The sequence below is a fragment of the Homarus americanus genome, unplaced genomic scaffold (assembly GCF_018991925.1).
Source record: "Homarus americanus isolate GMGI-L3 unplaced genomic scaffold, GMGI_Hamer_2.0 scaffold56333, whole genome shotgun sequence".
Classification (NCBI taxonomy): Eukaryota; Metazoa; Arthropoda; class Malacostraca; order Decapoda; family Nephropidae; genus Homarus; species Homarus americanus.
The window spans coordinates 11,176,761-11,195,841 of record NW_024734940.1 but is presented as its reverse complement, the minus strand read 5'-3'; the positions used below and the strand labels follow the sequence as shown (position 1 = coordinate 11,195,841).

Below are 19,081 nucleotides of genomic sequence, written 5' to 3'. Positions count from 1 at the left end.
ATAATGGGTTGTGGTATGCTTTGAGTCTCAAAGTTTTACCACACTATCCTTTTACATACATCCTCAGAATGTTTATTACATGCACATGATACATTAATTAAGCCTGGCTTATGTACTTAGCCTTCTCTATTTTTCCATTGGGGAGCTTGCCAGCACCTGCCTTTATGAGGAGGAGGCTGTCCAACCATGTCTTCAATTCCATTACAGCAATAGATGTGCTCTCTAGTCATTTAACTTAAGGCATCTTGCCTTCCTGTTATCACACGGCCTTCCTCTGTGCCTTCCTGTAATGCACTATGGTAAATTGTACCTGTACATTGCAGAAGAACTAGAGGCCCAGAGCACACTGAACTTGGCCACCAATAGGTAAACTTGCCTTGGCTTTCACGAATCCAACCTGGGCAGGTAGGGCTCAAGCCTTGGTAGGCAACCTACCCAGGAGAGGGTAACGTCAATGTCCGTACCAGTGATGTACAATAATCAAGACCACTAAGTCTAAGACCTTTGGATGTTGTGACCGAGAACAATTGCAATTTACCATTTGTTTTATGCTTATGCATAATCTGAGGTTTTAAGATAAATGTTTTAGTAAAAAAAATTGTGTCAGTTCACACAAGCACAGTATAATATTTTTGAAGGGTTGACATCCATGGATGATGGAGGGTCAGTATTATTTGAAAACATGGAAATATTTACCAACTAGAGTACTGTAGTATGGATATGTGTGTACCAAGTAGTAAATGATTTGTATCTTTTTCAATTTCATGATATAGATAGGAGTGATTAGATGTACACACTTTACTTCTTATTTATTTATTAGGGTTATATTTATTATATCTGGCTCATTGATTATATCCAGGCACTTTATTACTCTATCTATCTAAGACATGAGAACTATTGGCATACTCAGTACATAGGCTGAGATTCAGCATCTATGGGGCCTCATTACATTCTCCCTGGCTAAATACACAAAAATAAAGATTTCAACTGAGAATTACAGGAGCTCTGCACTAACCAACTGATGAATTGGTGTGAAGAGCATGTGGTGGCTGAGTCACATTTGTGTGATATCCATTAGTCTGGAGGTTTCACTGTATTTTTATTAATTACAAAATCACAAGAAAAGATATTATAGTACAGTACATACATGTAGATATAAATCCATGCTGTATGTGTATTTTGTAACCTTACTGTTTAACTGTTCTCTTCATCCAATACCATTATGTGTACATCCTCACTCCAGGTCTTTGTTTGAATTGTCCTTAGTTATAATTAGTATTTTAGTGTTAATTTTTTCAGAATAAATTATCAGAGAATCCCTACTCCACTCTTAAGACATTCCAGATATGTAAGTGTCCAGTAATTCAATGTACTACTGTATTGGTTTTTGTCCTTTTGAACATAAGATCCAGACTAACACCATGAGTATTTTTACCACGAACCTCTACAGCACAGGAACCGATTCAGGAAGGTGTTTGGAGGATTCATCATGCGCCAGGCCTATGAACTGGGCTGGGCATGTGCTTTTACATTTAGGTCAGTAGTGTTTTCAGGAACCCCAAATTGTGTTTATGCTTTACAAATAGAGTAAAACCTCTCTAATTTAAATTAATCAAAGGAAGAAGGGTGATGATAATGTAAATAATGGAACTGAATGAACTTGATTATGAATTTTTTTTACTGTACTCAATTTTTTTTTTCTAGTTTTCATATACAGTACAGTATCTAGTACAGTATTTCAAAAGCTCAGAGTGTTCTGTTGAATTAAGAATGTCACCATAGAGAGGTTTTACTGTGCTGAATGCTGTAAATTACTGAAAAACCTTATTCACCAGATTGTGATTGAAAATAATATGAGTTACATCCATGACAAATTTTACTGATGTTCAGGAACGGGAGAATGATGCTTGTTGTGTCATAATGTACTAATATCACCCACAGTAATATCTCATGCTCTCTCTGTTTTCCTCCAGCCTGAAATTATTTTAATTATGAATATGAATGAGTTTGGTTTACACCTTGCATTGCTATTTTTACTTCTCTTACCAGATTACCTTCCTTTTGTAATTATGATATTTAATTTAAGAAACCAACCAATACTCTTTGCTTTTATTTTCTCTGTTACCTCAATTATTCTTTTTCTAAAACAAATTTTCCTTTATTGTTTATACTTCTTCTACTCTTCTACTTAATTATAGTTAAAAAAAATAGGACATTTTATTTTTCCCATGATCTTTCAGAATACTTTTATTTCATGAATTCACCTTGGTCACAGGTACTGTACTGTATTAACATGAAAGGTGATGCTGCACAAGGATACACTTTGCTCTGTCATAACTATCAACTGGGAAGCTATCCAAGAAACCTTTTTCTCTCTTTCAGTCTCGAAATGTCTTCAACAAAATCTTTGGTGGATTCTTGATGCGGAAGGCATTTGAGCTTGCATGGGTAAATGCCTTTGTATATAGGTTAGTACAATTAAAGACAGTGGCCTGGTAATGCTTACATTCATTAACATTGTAGGATTTATAAACTAATGCCTGGCTTGAGTGACTCAATGATTACCAACAAAGACTATAGAATGAAATCCAAGAGTAATACCGTCAACACTGGTGGCTGACACTAATTCTGTGATTAGTTTATACCTTCCCATCATATCCAGGTATCTTTTAAGAGACCTTTGGATATAAAGGTTACCACTCATGGTTGAAAACAACTACAGTACTGGTAGTCTTAACGTCACACTACCTTGTGCACTTCGTGAGTCTAATTTGGCTTTGGTTACAAATCATCATTCCCTGCTTCAGTCCTCAGTTTTAGACACCTTTTTGGACTGAACAGACACTGTCTTTGTTTGTCTCCATCTCCTATCAGGAGCTACATGTACCCAACCAGACCCACACTCATGCTCTGGTGTTTATTATGATTTACATTAAGAATTCATGTTATGTATCATTAAACATATTTTTAGTAATACAGTACACTACAGTAATCCATGGTCAACCATTAAGGTTATGTTCTAGAATTTGTCCTGTTGTTGGTAAAGGCTGGGTCTAATCGGAAATAAAGGGTTAGAAGTGACCCTAGAAAAAAATATCAAAAGCCCTATAATGTACAGTCAGCAAAAAAATGTTCTACACCCCTAGGTCTGATGGCCTTTGCAATGATCACTGACTGAGGCCATGTTAATTTGGTAAGGTTGGTGTTTCTGATTGTGTGATGCATTGTATAACCAGTATGATGTATTTTTTATATCAAATGTAGTTAATACAGAGAAATTAACAGGAATCACCCGCATAAATCAGTGTTGTTCAGAATTCTTGGTCCGGTGTGTCATATTGTATAACACCATAAAGGTGCAGAATTTTTTTTGGTTGACTGTACTGTTCAAGGCTAAAAATAAGTACAGTACAGTTGTACTTAAATTTATTGATTTGTGGTAGTATATTGAATTTTACTTCTTTATTCATTATTAATATAAATTGGGAGATAAGTTACCCGATAAAAAGATTCTACAGTACAGGGGCCGGATACTCAAAAAAAATTTATGGGACTGTATGTCGTTGTGTACCCGTAACTAGACTCACAGTCTCAGATTGGCATACTCAAAACACAGATGGTATACTCAAAACCAATATTTGACATCGAACTCCGTAAGTTAACGCAAGTAACTTACACCAGCTCCCGAGGTTGTGTAACACTCTCAACCCGGATGTAGTAGTGACTAATTCCCGATTGTATAGAAAATAATAATAATATATGTTGGAATAATGAAGAAAATGTTTTGTACATCAACATACTGAAATATAATATTTCACTTTGTCTTTGTCATAACTTTTTTGTTGCCATAATAAGAGGCTTGAGTGTTTGTGTTTGTCTCAGTTTGGAAGAGACGCATCTTTTGTCTTCTTACACATTATAAAGTATTTCTTACCAAAACAGAAGGTTTGTATTGTTCACACTTAGGGTAAAAATATGTTTTATGACTGAGTAAACTTGCAGATAGAACTTATTAATGTTGTATAGCCGTAAATATCCCTCAGTAATGAAAGCCAAATATGAGGTCAAGTGAACATTCCTGCCAAGACTTCGCCTTGTTTTTCTAATATTCAACCAATAGCCTTAGCCTATTTTCTTATGTATATAGCTTATGATAACATGAAAGGCTATAAATTTCCATAGGCTAGCCAAAATTAAATGATATTAGGTGTAAAATATGGATTGCAATTAACTTGATTAATAGGGGCCTATATAACTGCTTTTTCAGTCTTAGGCAAATAAATGTTTAAACATGGGGCCTACTGAATTTAGTTAGAACATGAGGATTATTTAAATAAGAAATTATACTAATAGGGTATAGGTTAGATAGATAGGTTTGGTTATGTTATGTTATGGTATGTTAGGTTAGAGAATGTGTACATGGTTTTTTGGTGAGTGTCAGGCCGTCAGTGAGACACTTTGTCCAGCAGCTACCTTAGGTCTAGTTCCAGACTTTCCTTGAACATTATCATAGGTAGAGTATTAATTTAAGAAAATTTACGGCTAATCCGATATATTTTCAGGTTTTAAATTGTTGTTTTTTGTATGAACTTGAAGACAATTCAGACCAAATGTTCCCAACATTGAAAGGAAAACACTAGGGTCTAGGCTAAATGAGTAATTTAAGAGAAGTGATTTGTCATTTAGGTTAGGCAAGGCTATGCTATCAATAACCAATTTATTTGAATTTGCCCAGAATAAGGCTATCTTAGTATAGCTTATGTGTCTTGTCACAGGCCAACATTATGCAAGGGATTATTTACCTAAATTCTAGTGGGGTAAAACACCAAATACTGTGAGATCTCTGTTAGCCAGAACAATTGGTGAAGAGCACTACCGTGAATGAATGAGTGTTTTCCCGTTAACGAGACAGTTATCACAAATCAAGAAAATATCCCTCATCCCCAGAATGTTTATGGTAATGGAAAAATTTTCTCGGTAGTTCCTGCAATTGCCCATTACATCATCTCTCGAACCCAGAAATATATCCCCCATCTCACTGAAATTAGGTCGTCTCTTCTTGGCTGGTGGTCCTTCCATGTTTACAAAATAATATTACGTGCGTCGCTCTCAGCTGATTTCTCCTTCTCTTGTGATTTGTTGATGATTTTGTTAACTGAGCGTTGATTGGCCAACTAGCATCTGCACTGACATCTACCGTCCAACAAGAGAACTTAATTTACAGGGTAAACACGAGAGTTACGAGAACTTACGGAAGGCTTACGGAACCATAATTAAGTTTTGAGTTTGCTAAATTTATGGTAGAGTAAGGCTTCCACAATATATGGCACTGTATCATGCTGAAAAACGTAACTTATGAGGTGTTTTGAGTATCCGGCCCCAGGTATGTAATGAAATGACACTTTATTAAACAACTTAAATATTTACATGCATAACAATTTAAATTCAGCATACACAGGCAACAATTTAATGAAAAGCAAAACTGTATTTTGTTTAACAGTTACCATAGGTGCCTTAAGATACAGTAGTCTTAAATTTTCAATTCACTTACTGGTTGCTTCTCTGACAGGAAAAGTGGTACTGGTAGTTTAGATATGAAAATGGATTTAAGTAACCTTATGTAACTGTCTCTTTTTAAATAGCTGGATTTGAGGGCAAGGTATAAATTAATTACAATGGCCTTGGGTTATTTCATGATTTTTTAACTGCAGGGGTGTACTGTAGTTTTTTTTTTTTTTTTGCAGCTTCCTAGAATACAGATACATTATTACCATTTTCCTATATGTTTTGAGATCTGTTTTTACTTTGTGAAAAAACAAACATGGAAGTGTTTAAAGTCAACTGTCTCCCCAATACTGTACAACTACCACACTCACACTTCCCCAGCTGCAGTCACAGTGTCACTCAAAGTCAAGGACAATGTTCTTACTCTTGCAATTCCCTATGAGTTTGTTACTTGTACTACTTGCATTGTTGTCCAAATGCTGAACAGCAGCTTCTCCTTCCAGTTCAAGTGAGAAAAAGAAAAGAAAGTTAAAATTTTGGATGAACTTGACTTGGAACTGCATCACATGTGGCTTGCTGAAACGGGTTAAATGAAAGCACAATTCACAGCAGCAAATTGAAGGCTGACAAGATTCATTCAGCATATGCACAACCATGCATATTCAAGACCATCCAGCTGCTCTGAGTGGTCTAATGATTCAGGCTGAGGCAATGGAAATTCAAGCACGGTTGCTCAAGAGAGTTGTCAAGCCAGCTAGTGGCATCAAATTCACAGTACAGTACTGTATGCCAAGACTGGTTTCACAGTTTCATTAAATGTACAGAGCTCTAGTGCATGACTCATTGGGTAGGCTGCATCATGACACAGTTGTTGCAGAAAAAGCGAAGGGAGAATGGAAGAAATGGTGGAGGAGGGGGCATGAAACCCATAAGAGTAATTTCTGGTTTATTCAGATTTCCAGGAAACAAATAAATATTCTTTTAAGCATTGTTTGGTGAATTTTGGGGGCTTCTCGTCCCTAACCCTTTATTTTGTATTGAATTGTACAGTACATATATTGCTAAAGTTCTCAGTTCCTTCCCAAAATAACCCAAGGCTACAGTGATTAGTTTCAGCCTCAAAGTTGAAGGTTGTAACCTGGGGTCTTACCCCATAGACTTTGTTGGTTATACAGGAGTCTCACACTCCAACTTCCATTATAAAATGGGATTTTAGGATCAATACAATAGTGTACTAAATTTTTATTTGTGATGGGAGATATAATACTATGCTTTATTTGTTAAAGTAAACCTTTAATGAAAGAATTTGACCTTTTCCTGTAAATTTCATTTCTATCTCATAGTTTTACTGGTAGCAATACAGGGAAGGTTCTGAATGAAGAAAAATACTACATATAATGATTATGGTGACAAAGGCAGTGGTGTTGTTGATAATGATGATGATAATTGTACCATTACAGTAGTGATGATGTCTATATTCCACAAGCCACTTTGCCAATCACAGCATGATGCATGTACAGTCAACAATAAATTTCCTGCACTCCTGGGCCTGATGGCCTTTGCAACGATCACTGACTGAGGCCATGATCATTTGGTAAAGTTGGTACTTCTGAGTGTGTGATGCATTGTGTAACCAATACGATGTACTTTATTCTGTATATCATGTATAGTTAATACAGAGAAATTAACAAGAATGCATATAAAATCCATATTGTTCAGAATTCTTGGTCCAGTGTGTCATATTGTATAACACTGTAAAGTGCAGAAATTTTTGTTGTTGGCTATACACCATTATTAATCAGAATTACAGTTACCCCTTCACATCATGTTATGCACCAATACTGTACAGTAATCTTATCACTACAAATTATTTCCTTACTTCTATACAGCTGTACTGTACCTCATCATTACTTCCTTCCTCATACGCTCCCATCAAATACAGTACAGTATACAGTACTCATACTGTATACCATACATAAAAATGAGTTGGAGTAAATTGTTTTATTATTATTTTGTACTATGGCTTTATTGTTAGAGCATATTAAATGACTTTTATTAACTAACCACTTCCACTACTGTATTATTCTTGCATATCATAATTACTCTTGTATATCATGATTACTCTGACATAGTATTATAATTTTTAATTTGCTTGCCTGAAATACAGACAGCACATGCTATGCCTCCAGTGTAGTATCAAAATATACCGTACAGTATACGGGTATTAGTTATTGATATTAATAATTTGGTTTAAGCTTTTGCAATTATTGATATAAAAGTATGCCATTACCCAAACTATTTTATATCTGGTTTATAAATCCTTATGCATTGGAGGTGAGCTTTATTACTGTCATGCAACACTAATTTGCAATAACCAACTTCATCATCCTGCAGTAGCCTATCAGAAGTACAGGGTGTCCATAAATTATCAGAAACATTTAAAAAACATGTAAAAATAATATACCGGGTAGATCAGAAAAGTGCACGTGTGGAGAGCAACTAAGATGAGAAAAACCTTTGGATTGTTCTTAAAGTTTAATAAAACCAGTGTATTCTATGAGCACGAACTTGAGGGTAGACTCACATTTTTAATAAATTTTTCGGATTATTTGTGAGTTTTTCCAATTGTGTATTATTTATTTGTACAGTACTGTACTGTATGTGTTTTGTGTGTGTGTCTACACACACACACATATATTTACAATACAGGTAAAGGAAATTACTGTCTCTAGAACAAATGACTCCCTGTTCCAGCTGCGAAAATGCTGGCAACATTAAAACTATCCACAGACATTCTTGGGTACATCCAGGGTGTCATCCGTGAATAACCGAGAACCGCAAAGTAAGAATCCGCACACTTAGGGGGCCCCTGTACTGTATTATTATTTTTATTATGCCCTTTGACTTTACCAAAGTTACTTCACAAAAAGACCTTTAAGAATCTTCCATATCTCCCATTTTACTACCAATACTGTACAGTACAATACAAATACAATATTTACATAGGTTATATATTTGAATTTTTCTAAACTTATAAATCAAAGTTACATTATATTTTTTGTTTAATACCTGTACATTATATGATTTTTAGTTTACAATCATATTGTACTGTATTCAAACGCAAAAGGTTTTAAGTTTCACAATTTTCTGGGCCTTTTGGCACAACTAAACATACCATATTTCTCACCTCTGCTCTTGCATTTTAAATATTTTCATCAGGTTTCCTGTATCTGGTGGCAGGAAAAATGGGAATATGATATCTCCTCAGTTAACTGTTGATTGTCATGACAGATATCATTTAATTGCAGTGAACCATTTTTATGAATACCTGTACTTTTAAACTGTAATTCAGCACTAATTATTACTATCAATCAGTTAAGGTGGTGTTTGAATGTCTGAGGGTTGGCAACTATGGTCCTACACTCCAAGTATTTTTAAGCTCTTTTTACCACTTCGTAGATTTTACAAATCTCTGGAGACCCAGCTTTTAATTTCATTCATCCATCTCATTCTCTACCTTCCTCTTCAGTTTGCCCATTAAAATTTCTGGTATTATCACCTCTTCCTACTTTTCTGAGTTATAGGAACAAAGTACAGTTGTACCCCACTTAACGCGGTCAATAAAACCCAGAGGGTACCGTGTTAAGTGAAAACCGCGTTAAGTGAACAACAGAACATATGGGATTAATTCCAATAGAAACCGGCCCGACCCCCAAACTCCACTTTTTGACGACACATAACTATGTTGTAGTAAAAATTTTATCTTAACTTTATGATGGTATGAAAAAACAAGTAATATAGAAGAGGTTAGGTTAGGAAAAATAAAGGTTAACATAGGAAAAATAAAGGTTAGGTTAGAGAAACTAAAAGTTAGGTGGAACACTTACGGTAGTAGAAGAGATGGGTCGGCGTACGGGGATGGAGGCTGGTTCTGAGGCAGAGGGCAGGCTACTGGCCCTCAGGTGAGTCACTATCACTGTCACCCACAGTTGTTATGGCCTCCCTGACAAATCCCTCAAAGTCATCTTCACTGTCTCTACCTCTGTCACTATCACTGGCTTGGGCTGGCTGTGGTGGGTTGCGGGCGAAGAACCCGGTTATGCTTTTTTGACGGCTGGTGTTTATGTTGTCTTGGTACACCGTGATGTACGGCTCCATAGCCTGCACCAGCCGGGTATGGAAGACTTCATAGTGGTCATCGTCATTGTCGCGGGAAAGGACGGACTTCATTTTCTCTGCACACTATGACACACTTAATATCACTATGACTTAAACTGTGTTCTTCGGAGAATGACGCACCTTCTTCCTCCTCTTCACTGACGTGATCTTCTTCCAACATCTCGTCGGCAGTCACTTCAGGATCTCTGATCACCTCCAGGATGTCTTCGTTGGTGGTCTCGGAGAAGCCTTCAGCTGTAATATTGAGCGCAGCTTCTCTGGCAAGGTCCACTGCTACTGCAACAGTCTGAACCTCACCAGTCACAGGTTCACTCCTCTTCTCAGCTGGTATGCCATGCAACACATGTCTCCATGCGTGACGAATCGTAGCAATAGTCAGCAGATCCCATGCCTCCACCAAGAAGTCTACAGCTTGTTTAACGTTAAACTTCTTCCAAAATTGTTTGACGAGAAGTTCTTGAGTCGCCACCTCTTGTTCCTTGTCCTCGTCGCTTTTGCTCTCGCTGTCAGTGTCACCCAGCATACGCAACTCATCCTTGGTGTTGGTAGAGTCGTTCAGGAGCTTGAACTTCTTTGCAGAGTACGCAGCTTTCACATTGCAAATCAACTCCTGGTCCATGGGCTGGATTAATGACGTAGTGTTGGGAGGAAGGAAGACCACTTTTACGTTGGGGTGACGATCCATAAGTAGGGGCGAGTGTCCAGGTGCGTTGTCAAGGAGCAACAAAATATTGAATGGAACATTCTGTTGCTCGCAGAATTTCTTCACGTCGGGAACAAAACAGTTGTCAAACCAGAAGAGGGACAGAGAAGAGGACATCCACGCCTTACGTGCGGTTAGCCAGTGGACATTAAGCTTGTTCATGTCCATATTCTTGTAGGCGTGCGGCTTGCGGGCTGTGTAAATCACCGATAACTTTGGTTTACAGGTACCGGAGGCATTGGTGGTAAAGAGGACAGTGATGCGTTCCTTCTGCAACTTCCGACCCCTTACCTTGCTGGCAGACTGGACAACGAAGGTCTTGGAAGGTAGCTTTCTCCAGAAAAGACCAGATTCGTCCATGTTAAACACCTGGTCGTCAGTGTACTGTCCTTCCTCCATAATCTCACATAAGAACGGAGGAAAATCTCTAGCCGCCACACGGTCAGCACTCGCTTCCTCACCACCAATGTTGATGTTGATGATCTTGTTCCTCTTCTTAAACCTATGCAGCCAACCAGAGGAAGCATTGAAGGGTTTGGGCTCTGCAATTCCCAGCTTACGTGACACTGCTGCGTATAGCTCACGTGCGTACTCCTGCACTGAGCGCGTGTCCACCGCCATGTTGCGTCGCGCCTGACGAATCAAATAACTCACCAGCAAATTTTCCACTTTTGCCAGCACCCTGTTCTGGCAATACCTGATAGATGAAGCACCTGCAGACTTTGTGATTTTCATGTGCTCTTTGATCTTGGCTGCATCCTTCTTGATCGTGCGAATCTTAGATCCGTTGACGCCATGCTGGCGCGCGAGATCAACTTGCCGTCTTCCTTTCTCCAAATCTTGAATAATTTGGTACTTCACCTCGTAGCTTAAGGAATGTCGTGTCTTTTTTGGCGTAGTGCTGCTGGGTCCAGGTAAGGAAAGGTCTCTCTCTGGTGGCGGTGGTGGGTCGGCGGAAGCCATTTTACGGAACAATGGATGCGCGTTTACACGGTGTGGCCTTGAGGGATGAAACTGCCGCGGCTAGGTCAAGCGTCGTCTTTCCTCCCTCCCTCCCCCCGGTGGTCACGTCATAATACTTTAAGCCAATTACAGCTAGCAGCAGAGGGGGGGTAGGGATGCATGGCCAATCACAGTCCGATACGTCATATGACGTCAGTGATAACGCAACAAAGACACACACTGCGCAACCTTACCGCGCGGCTTTCCCAAGCGGAGGGAGGAGGAGGGAGAGGCGAGGAGCACAGACAGGCAGGCAGGCGGGCGGGTGGCGCAAATCTAAAAATAGCGTCTCGAGCCGGACACTCACCGCGTATATGTGGAAAAAATCCGTGTTAAGTGAAAGTTCAACTCTGGCGAGGCACCGCGTATACGGTAAAACGCGCTAAGTGAAACCGCGTTAGGCGGGGTAATACTGTACAGGTATATCATTTCCTTGTTTTATGGATTTTCAGCATTTCTTTAGTTGTTCTTGCCAATCTTAGTACAGTACTTTATTTTCCTATCTGTATAACTGTAGCATTTTCCTATAACACTTGATATTAAAAGTCTCTTAACTTTTTTATGATTTCCAAAGGCATCCACACTTATGACCCATTACAGTACTAATCATAAATATCATTTCAGTATTCTGTTTCTCAATTTGAAATTTATTTCCCCTTTTAGCAGGTCTCTTTAAGATTACCAAATGCTGTTTCAGCTTGACCAATTCTTGATTTAATTCTTTTTCACAACTATCATCATAACTGTTACTTTCCAAGGAACATAAAATTTTCATCTGTTTAAGTTCCCTCTTGCTTACAATAATATTTATTTTAGGATTTATTATTAATTTGGAAACAACCATATTCTTCACCTTTTCCTTCTACAGTAATTTGTTTACAGTGAACCCTCACTTTACGCGGTCAATTCAACCCACGGCGGCCTGGGTAAAGCGAGAAACGCGTAAAGTGAACAACATAACATATGGGATTAATTGAAATAGAGACTGGGCCGACCCCCAAACTCCACTTTTTCAGATACAATACCTACGTTGTAGTAAAAATAACTTCTTAATTTTATAATGGTATGCACACACAATTAATAATTAAGAGAAACATCAATAATAATAGGTTTTTTAACACTTACATTAGTGGAAAAGATGGCTGGGCACACGGGGATGGGGTTCGGTTCCGAGGCAGAGAGCAGATTACTGGCCCTCACCTGTATCACTTGTATCAATTGTATCACTATCTACCACAGAGGCTTGCAGGGCCTCTTTGTCAAACCCCTCAAAGCCCATATAAGTCCATGTCCTCACTATCATTATCACTATCACTGACTTGGGCCGGCTGTGGTGGGTGGCGGGTGAAGAACTCGGTAATGTTTTGATGGCTGGGCGACCTTGTGCGCACCCTGCCCGCGCCGCTCTCCGCGTAAAAGAGTACATGCACAGTGTAAAGTGAGCATTCCGTGTTCGGCAGGGTACCGCGTAAATGTGGAAACGCGTAAAGTGAAACCGCGTAAAGCGGGATTTTACTGTATTAGTGTTTGTAATACCTCTTCACTAATTGTATTAAGACCAGTGTCATTTGCATAGCAAATATATGATATTACACTAGCATTAACTGTTTTCCTGCTTGACTATTTACAGGTACAATTTCTCTCATTAAAAGTTCTGAGTAGATACAGTATTATACAGTACAGTTCATTATTGAAGACAGCACTCGGCCTTGTCGAACCCTAAACCAACTATTGTAGTATGTTCAATATTTGGTAATGCCAACAAAGATTTTTTTATAATTTTAATATCTCCTTCATTAATGCCCATTTTATAAGAAATCTATGTCCTGATTTTAAACCAAAATTTAACCTTTTATGTGACTTCAGTCTTGTGTTAGTTATATGGAATTTTGGTATTTGTAGAAATTTACTAATATCTTATACAATAGATAAAACCATATCTGTATAATATTACATCCCACGTGCATTTCAACAGAATTCCAATATTTGAGGAGAAGTTACTGCACCCTCACATCCTCCTCTCACTCACCCTTGAAGGGCCTTTTATTAATGTTCATAGTGCTGTACAGTAAATAAAGAAAATAAAAAGAGGTGCATCCTTCCTCCTTTTCTGTCCATCTTAAATATACAGTAGTACTGTACAGTATAGTATATGTTTTCTTCTATTCAACATAATCTAAAACTGCTTATTCTAATCCATAGCAAACAGCGACCAAGAGCTTTATACATAGATGACATCATGTTCCGTCAGCCAGTGGAGATTGGTTCTCTCCTCTACCTTAACTCCCAGGTTAGTAAGACTGCACTTAGGATAAAACAACCCTAATCCCAACTGTTGTCATAATACTGTAACACTTTTCTGGGCATTCTTGATAAGGAATAGGGTCTAGGCATTTGACAGATCAGTTACAAGAAGGCAACACAACAAGTGGGACCAGAGCAGCAGTGAAGAAAGCCAACCGAAATTTGGGAATTATAAAGTACACCTTTGAATACAAATATAAGAAAATGCTCCTTCATACATATGTATTTATAAAATACATATTTGTAAGAATAAAACTTTAATTACTGTATTGGTAATTTGAAATTCTGGCAGTTCTCTGCACAAAAATATTAGTAGATAAGGGTGTATACCAATACCTGTGGTCGACTGTACCAATTGTTCCAAAACTAGTGGACTAACATTGCTCTCAAAACCACATCGACTCCATGGGTAAAGATACTAATGATACTTTTTTGGGGGACTGTACCTGTACTGACTTTGAAATAATGTAATATTTAAGATGAAAGCATTGTCTAATAGTACTATGGATCTGAACATTTACTGATATGTACTGTAATATGGGTACTACACAGAAACTAAAAGTGTAGGAATTCCTTGTGGGTTGTCTTACAAGAGAAAGACGTTTCTTTAAAGTAAAAAAAATACCTTACAAATTGAGTTTGGTACTTTATTAAGATAAAATATTCATATATCCACTTATTCCTTTTAGGTTGTGTATACAGAAGGCAAGCATATACAGATTAGTACAAAAGCAAGTGTAGTGGATGCATTTACAGGATCAACCAACTTGACAAACATCTTCCATTTTACTTATCAAGTTGACCAACCTGTCCACTCCGCAATGCCCAAGACATATCATGGTAAGTTCTACACATCTATGGAACTTTCACCATTTTTTTTGTTTTGTTTTTAATACAGTACAGGGCATGTTGAAACATCCAGCATGACACCTAGAAATTTTTTTGATGGGGCACTCTGAAGTTGAACATTCAGAAGTCTAGTATTGGCAGACCTCACAGTCAATGAAAGAGGCAATGCACTGCAGCCTGCAAATTTCCTGTGACTTTATTATTTCAATAACTACAGTGCTGATATATATATACAGTATATATATACAGTATATATATATATATATATATATATATATATATATATATATATATATATATATATATATATATATATGACCCCTCGTTAATTAACACCTCGGTTAACGTAATTTCGATTAACGAACTGCCTTCCATAAGGATCTTCAATTCGGTTAACGGTTCTTAAGAACCGACCTCAACATGTTTTCACTTGACCGGGCAACCAGCTTTAGTATCAGTCCGCCAATACATTAATCGGTTCTAGGGCTTAAATTCCTTATTATTTTAGTAAATATCAAGAAGTTTATACTATTCAATAATTTTAAAAGTTTAATATTCAATTTTTTAGTCATTTTAACAATTATTGAACATAATTAAGGTAAAGTGACTAGTTTAATGCGCGGCATCCAGCCTCTTAACACAGCAAACAGGAGTTAGTCTCTCTCTGTTTTCACTGGAGGTAACATCCCATCATCATCATCATCATCATCATCCAGGAGCCTTCTACATACACACCTCAAAGTAAGTGAACTTTTCTACCATTTTTGTTGAATTTAGGAAATTTTCGGTGAGCTGGAACCAATTACCCAAAAACCCATTAATTACCATTAAAATAAAGGAATAATAATGAGATGTGTTCCCAAGTGTGACCTTTTCATATCTTTTGTGTGGCTTTTTACCCTCTTTTCCCCCCAAAACAACACAATTAATGACAATTGCAAACTATATTCTTTAAATAATGTTTCTGAATGCACCTTATTCAATATAAATGAATGATAATATGGTCACACAAGAGGAGATGGGACGCCATTGTTTTCGTTAGTGTTTACAGCCGGGAGTCTGGGACGATAGTTCTACACGAGAAAATGAAGAAAATAAGACCCTGGTTGTAGCTGTAGTAAAATTAATGTAAAAAAATGAATATAAATGTTTTAAGTAATGTTATTTAATGTTAATAAATGGAACAATAGAAGAAGCTAACCACTAATGGCAAAGAAAATAAAGTGAAAGGGATTGGGAACGCCAACATATGCGTGCGCATTTATGGATACCGCGTCATTTATCTTTTTAAGAATATGTACAAAAGATTCATTATTGTTTATTACTGAATATGTATTTGATCGAATTAATCTTTATATATGCGAAATGAACCATACAATTCATTAATAATACGTAGAATATTAAAACACATAAGAGGATAAGAGGCGGCATTGTTGTCAGTGTTTACACCCATAATGTCAGTTATCCACCTGAAACTGAAGAAAATAAGACCCTGGTTGTTGTTGTAGTAAAGTTAATGTAAAAAATATGTATGTTTAAATTAATGTAGTTTAATGTTAATAAACGGAACACTGGAAGTAGCTAACCACTAATGGTAAAGAAATAAAGCGAGACGATTGGGAACGCCAATGTACTGTACGTACAGTAAGTGCACTACATGTGAAAACATACAGGTAGTTCTGCTATAACGCGATAATTGTGTTCTTGTAAAATATCGTGTTATAGAAAATCGCGTAATAGAAATAACAGGGCTTATGGAGAAAATAGGGTTAGGTGCAGATTACTCGAAATCGAAAAAATTTAGTAGTTAGCCTAACACAAAGGATAGCACAGTCTAAATAAATGTTACATTCATATCTAATAATGAAATAATACAGTAAATGTAACACTTTACCTTGAAAAAATATGAATGTAACTTGATGGGGGAAAAGGGTGATTTTGAGGTTGATAAGAGCTTCTCTTCAAGGATTATAGCCTTTCTTTTACGATCATCACCGGGAATTCTATCACCAGAACGCTTCTTAGAGATATTCTTCTTTACCATATTCACAGTTAATACCACAAAATTGGAGAAATAGTAAGCAAAAATCGCGTTATAGCAAACAAGCGTTCGCGTTAAACAAATATCGTTCCTCTATTCATAAATCGCGTTAGAGCAAATTCGCGTTATAGCAGAACTCACTGTATCGTCATTTCTCTACATATAAGAATATGAAAGCAACACTTATTTACTATGCATATGTGTTTTAAATAATACTTACGAATGTAAAACAAAAATTCTACTACTCACCAATAGTGGTAAAGTCTAAAACATAAGGACAGCCAATGATGTTGTGCGAGTTTTTACTCAGATGACGAAGTCATCAGGTTCAACTCTGACTGAAGCTGTAGCTTTCTATAAAGCTGTTGCTGAAACTGTTACTGAACCTAAAGTTGTTGAGGCTGAATTTGATGGTGTAGCTGAAGTTGATGGTTTAGGCCTTCGAATAATAAAGCTGTTGAAAGAACCTTGCACAGCTGCTTTCTTTTCTCATTATACATCTCTATGTAGAGGTCATTTGCATTTATTTAAATTTTAATGCTTTGTTCTGTTAATGGATCCACTTCAGAAAATATGTTCATTGCTTGCTCCATATAATATCCACAGACCTCTCAGCTTTTTCATGTCGTTTTAACACATCTAGTTTCTCGACTAAGCTTATACACGTTCTATTAACTTTTGAAACAACACTACTATCACTTGCTCTCTTGCTCATGTTGAATTGGGATGCAAAAATGCTGTAAAAAACCTGAGAAAGTTTTTCTCCTTTTCCTGTTCAGATGCGTGAAAACAAAGGGCCCTCCAGCTGCGATTATTTATACTAGTGATGCTGGTGTTGTAATGGCCCATGTTTCATAAACATAAGAATTATATAAATGGGTTAATTACATTTGATTTATATACTGATTCATCCCCTGTAACTTTCCACTGGCTATGAGGTGACATGTTCAATGCACATGATAAGGTGTGCTCACGGGAAGCTGCGTCATACTATGCTGAGTAAAGGCATAAAGTAGCCGGCTCCTGGCCACCTAAAGCGGGCAGTAGTTTGATATCCTTGACTAGAGGAAGACGTTATTTGAGAGCTGCAGTGGATGGCTCCGTCTTCCCTCGAGGGAGGACGAAGCGTCCATTCCTTTCTCCCCATGGGTCACTACTCAAAGTCTCACTCACATCGAACGGACGTTGATTCACGCTTATTTACATAGACGCCGTCCTCTCTCATCACTCATAAATGGTGGAACTTACAGTTGTTCTACACTCAGGAATTGTACAAATAATACTTTTTAATAAAAGAAGAAACTTCAATTGGGTTTCGTTAAAGCCCAATATAATATGTGTACCAACCTAGTTAACATTGGAATTAACCAGCTGGTTCAGCGTCACCACTAACAAGCCCGGCAGCCTCCGTGCGCAAGGCGTGTTTTTTTTTTTTAACAATATTGGGATTTAGTTATTATTTATACGAAAATGTAATTTTTTTTTTTTAATTTCACGTAAATGCGAAGAAAATAATGGCGTAAATTGAATTAGGTCCTAAATTAACCAGGGTCTTGGATATGAATCTTCGTTAGTTGACTCGTCGTTATCAGAGGCTTTACAGTACCTGTATATGATATGGTGTAATAAATATTTGGTTGATAGATGTTTAGATAAACTGCATATTGTCAATACATTTATTATTGTAAATGTTTGTAAGAGTATATGAATATATTGGAATAAGATGACTCCTTTTTTCCATTCTAGAAGCCATGTTGTACCTGGATGGTCGACGTCGCTACCAGTTAGTGAGAGGACTCCGCAAGTTCTATGGCCAAGGGGAAGTGACTTCAGACACTAGTTTAGAGTAGGGTTTGCTTAACTGATTAAGATAAACAAGTGTGAATTTTCTATTTACTACTATAGTTATTTGTTGATGCAGTTTTATGCTCATGATTAATTTTCACCTTATTTAAGGAGAAGCGGTCTCTTGCAGTATATCCTTTATTATGCATATTAACTAATTCTTATTACATATTAATGCTAGCATAATTATTGCTTAATAGTGCTGTATGAATAGAGCTTAATTTGAATTGATTACACATCATGTATAGCCACACGTCACTTACATAAGGTGCGCACACTAGTACAGATACACCACCGATTATCCGGGAAACTGATAGTCCGGCACCTCCTTTAGTCCGGACAAAATTACGAGAGGGCAGTTAACTTCTCCTCCCTCCCCCAGCCTGGGTGAAGGTAGTTTTAAGCTTAAAGTTTTTATCTTATAAAATGTCACAGACTAAACTTAACAGAATATAACTTACATGCATGGAATCCTTTCAAGACAGTGATTAATTTGAGTATAAACATCACATAGTTTGCACTAGACATAAAATTTTTAGAAATTAACTTCTTACAGTTTACCCTTAGGACAATTATTTTTTTTACTTTTTTCACAATATATATTTAGGATGGTGTGTGCATGTAAATGAGCAAAAATAAATGTATTAAGTCAC

The 19,081-nt window shown here is 37.1% G+C and overlaps 1 protein-coding gene across 8 annotated transcripts in view; it reads left to right on the top strand.

Moving 5' to 3' along the window:
- The window catches only part of LOC121870645 (acyl-coenzyme A thioesterase 9, mitochondrial-like), a 40,830-nt gene extending 22,042 nt beyond the window's left edge, over positions 1 to 18,788 (top strand). For 5 of the 8 annotated variants that reach the window (XM_042372512.1, XM_042372516.1, XM_042372514.1 and 2 more), the window contains 4 exons: positions 1,451 to 1,536; positions 13,592 to 13,679; positions 14,383 to 14,533; positions 18,330 to 18,787. In XM_042372512.1, the coding sequence (XP_042228446.1) occupies positions 1,451 to 1,536; positions 13,592 to 13,679; positions 14,383 to 14,533; positions 18,330 to 18,433 (429 nt within the window). In that variant the 3' untranslated portion in view covers positions 18,434 to 18,787. Of the gene's footprint in view, positions 1 to 1,450; positions 1,537 to 2,382; positions 2,469 to 13,591; positions 13,680 to 14,382; positions 14,534 to 18,329 lie in introns of all 8 variants that reach the window. The other 3 variants (XM_042372518.1, XM_042372519.1, XM_042372513.1) reach the window with 2 other exon arrangements.
- The last annotated feature ends 293 nt before the right edge of the window (positions 18,789 to 19,081 follow it).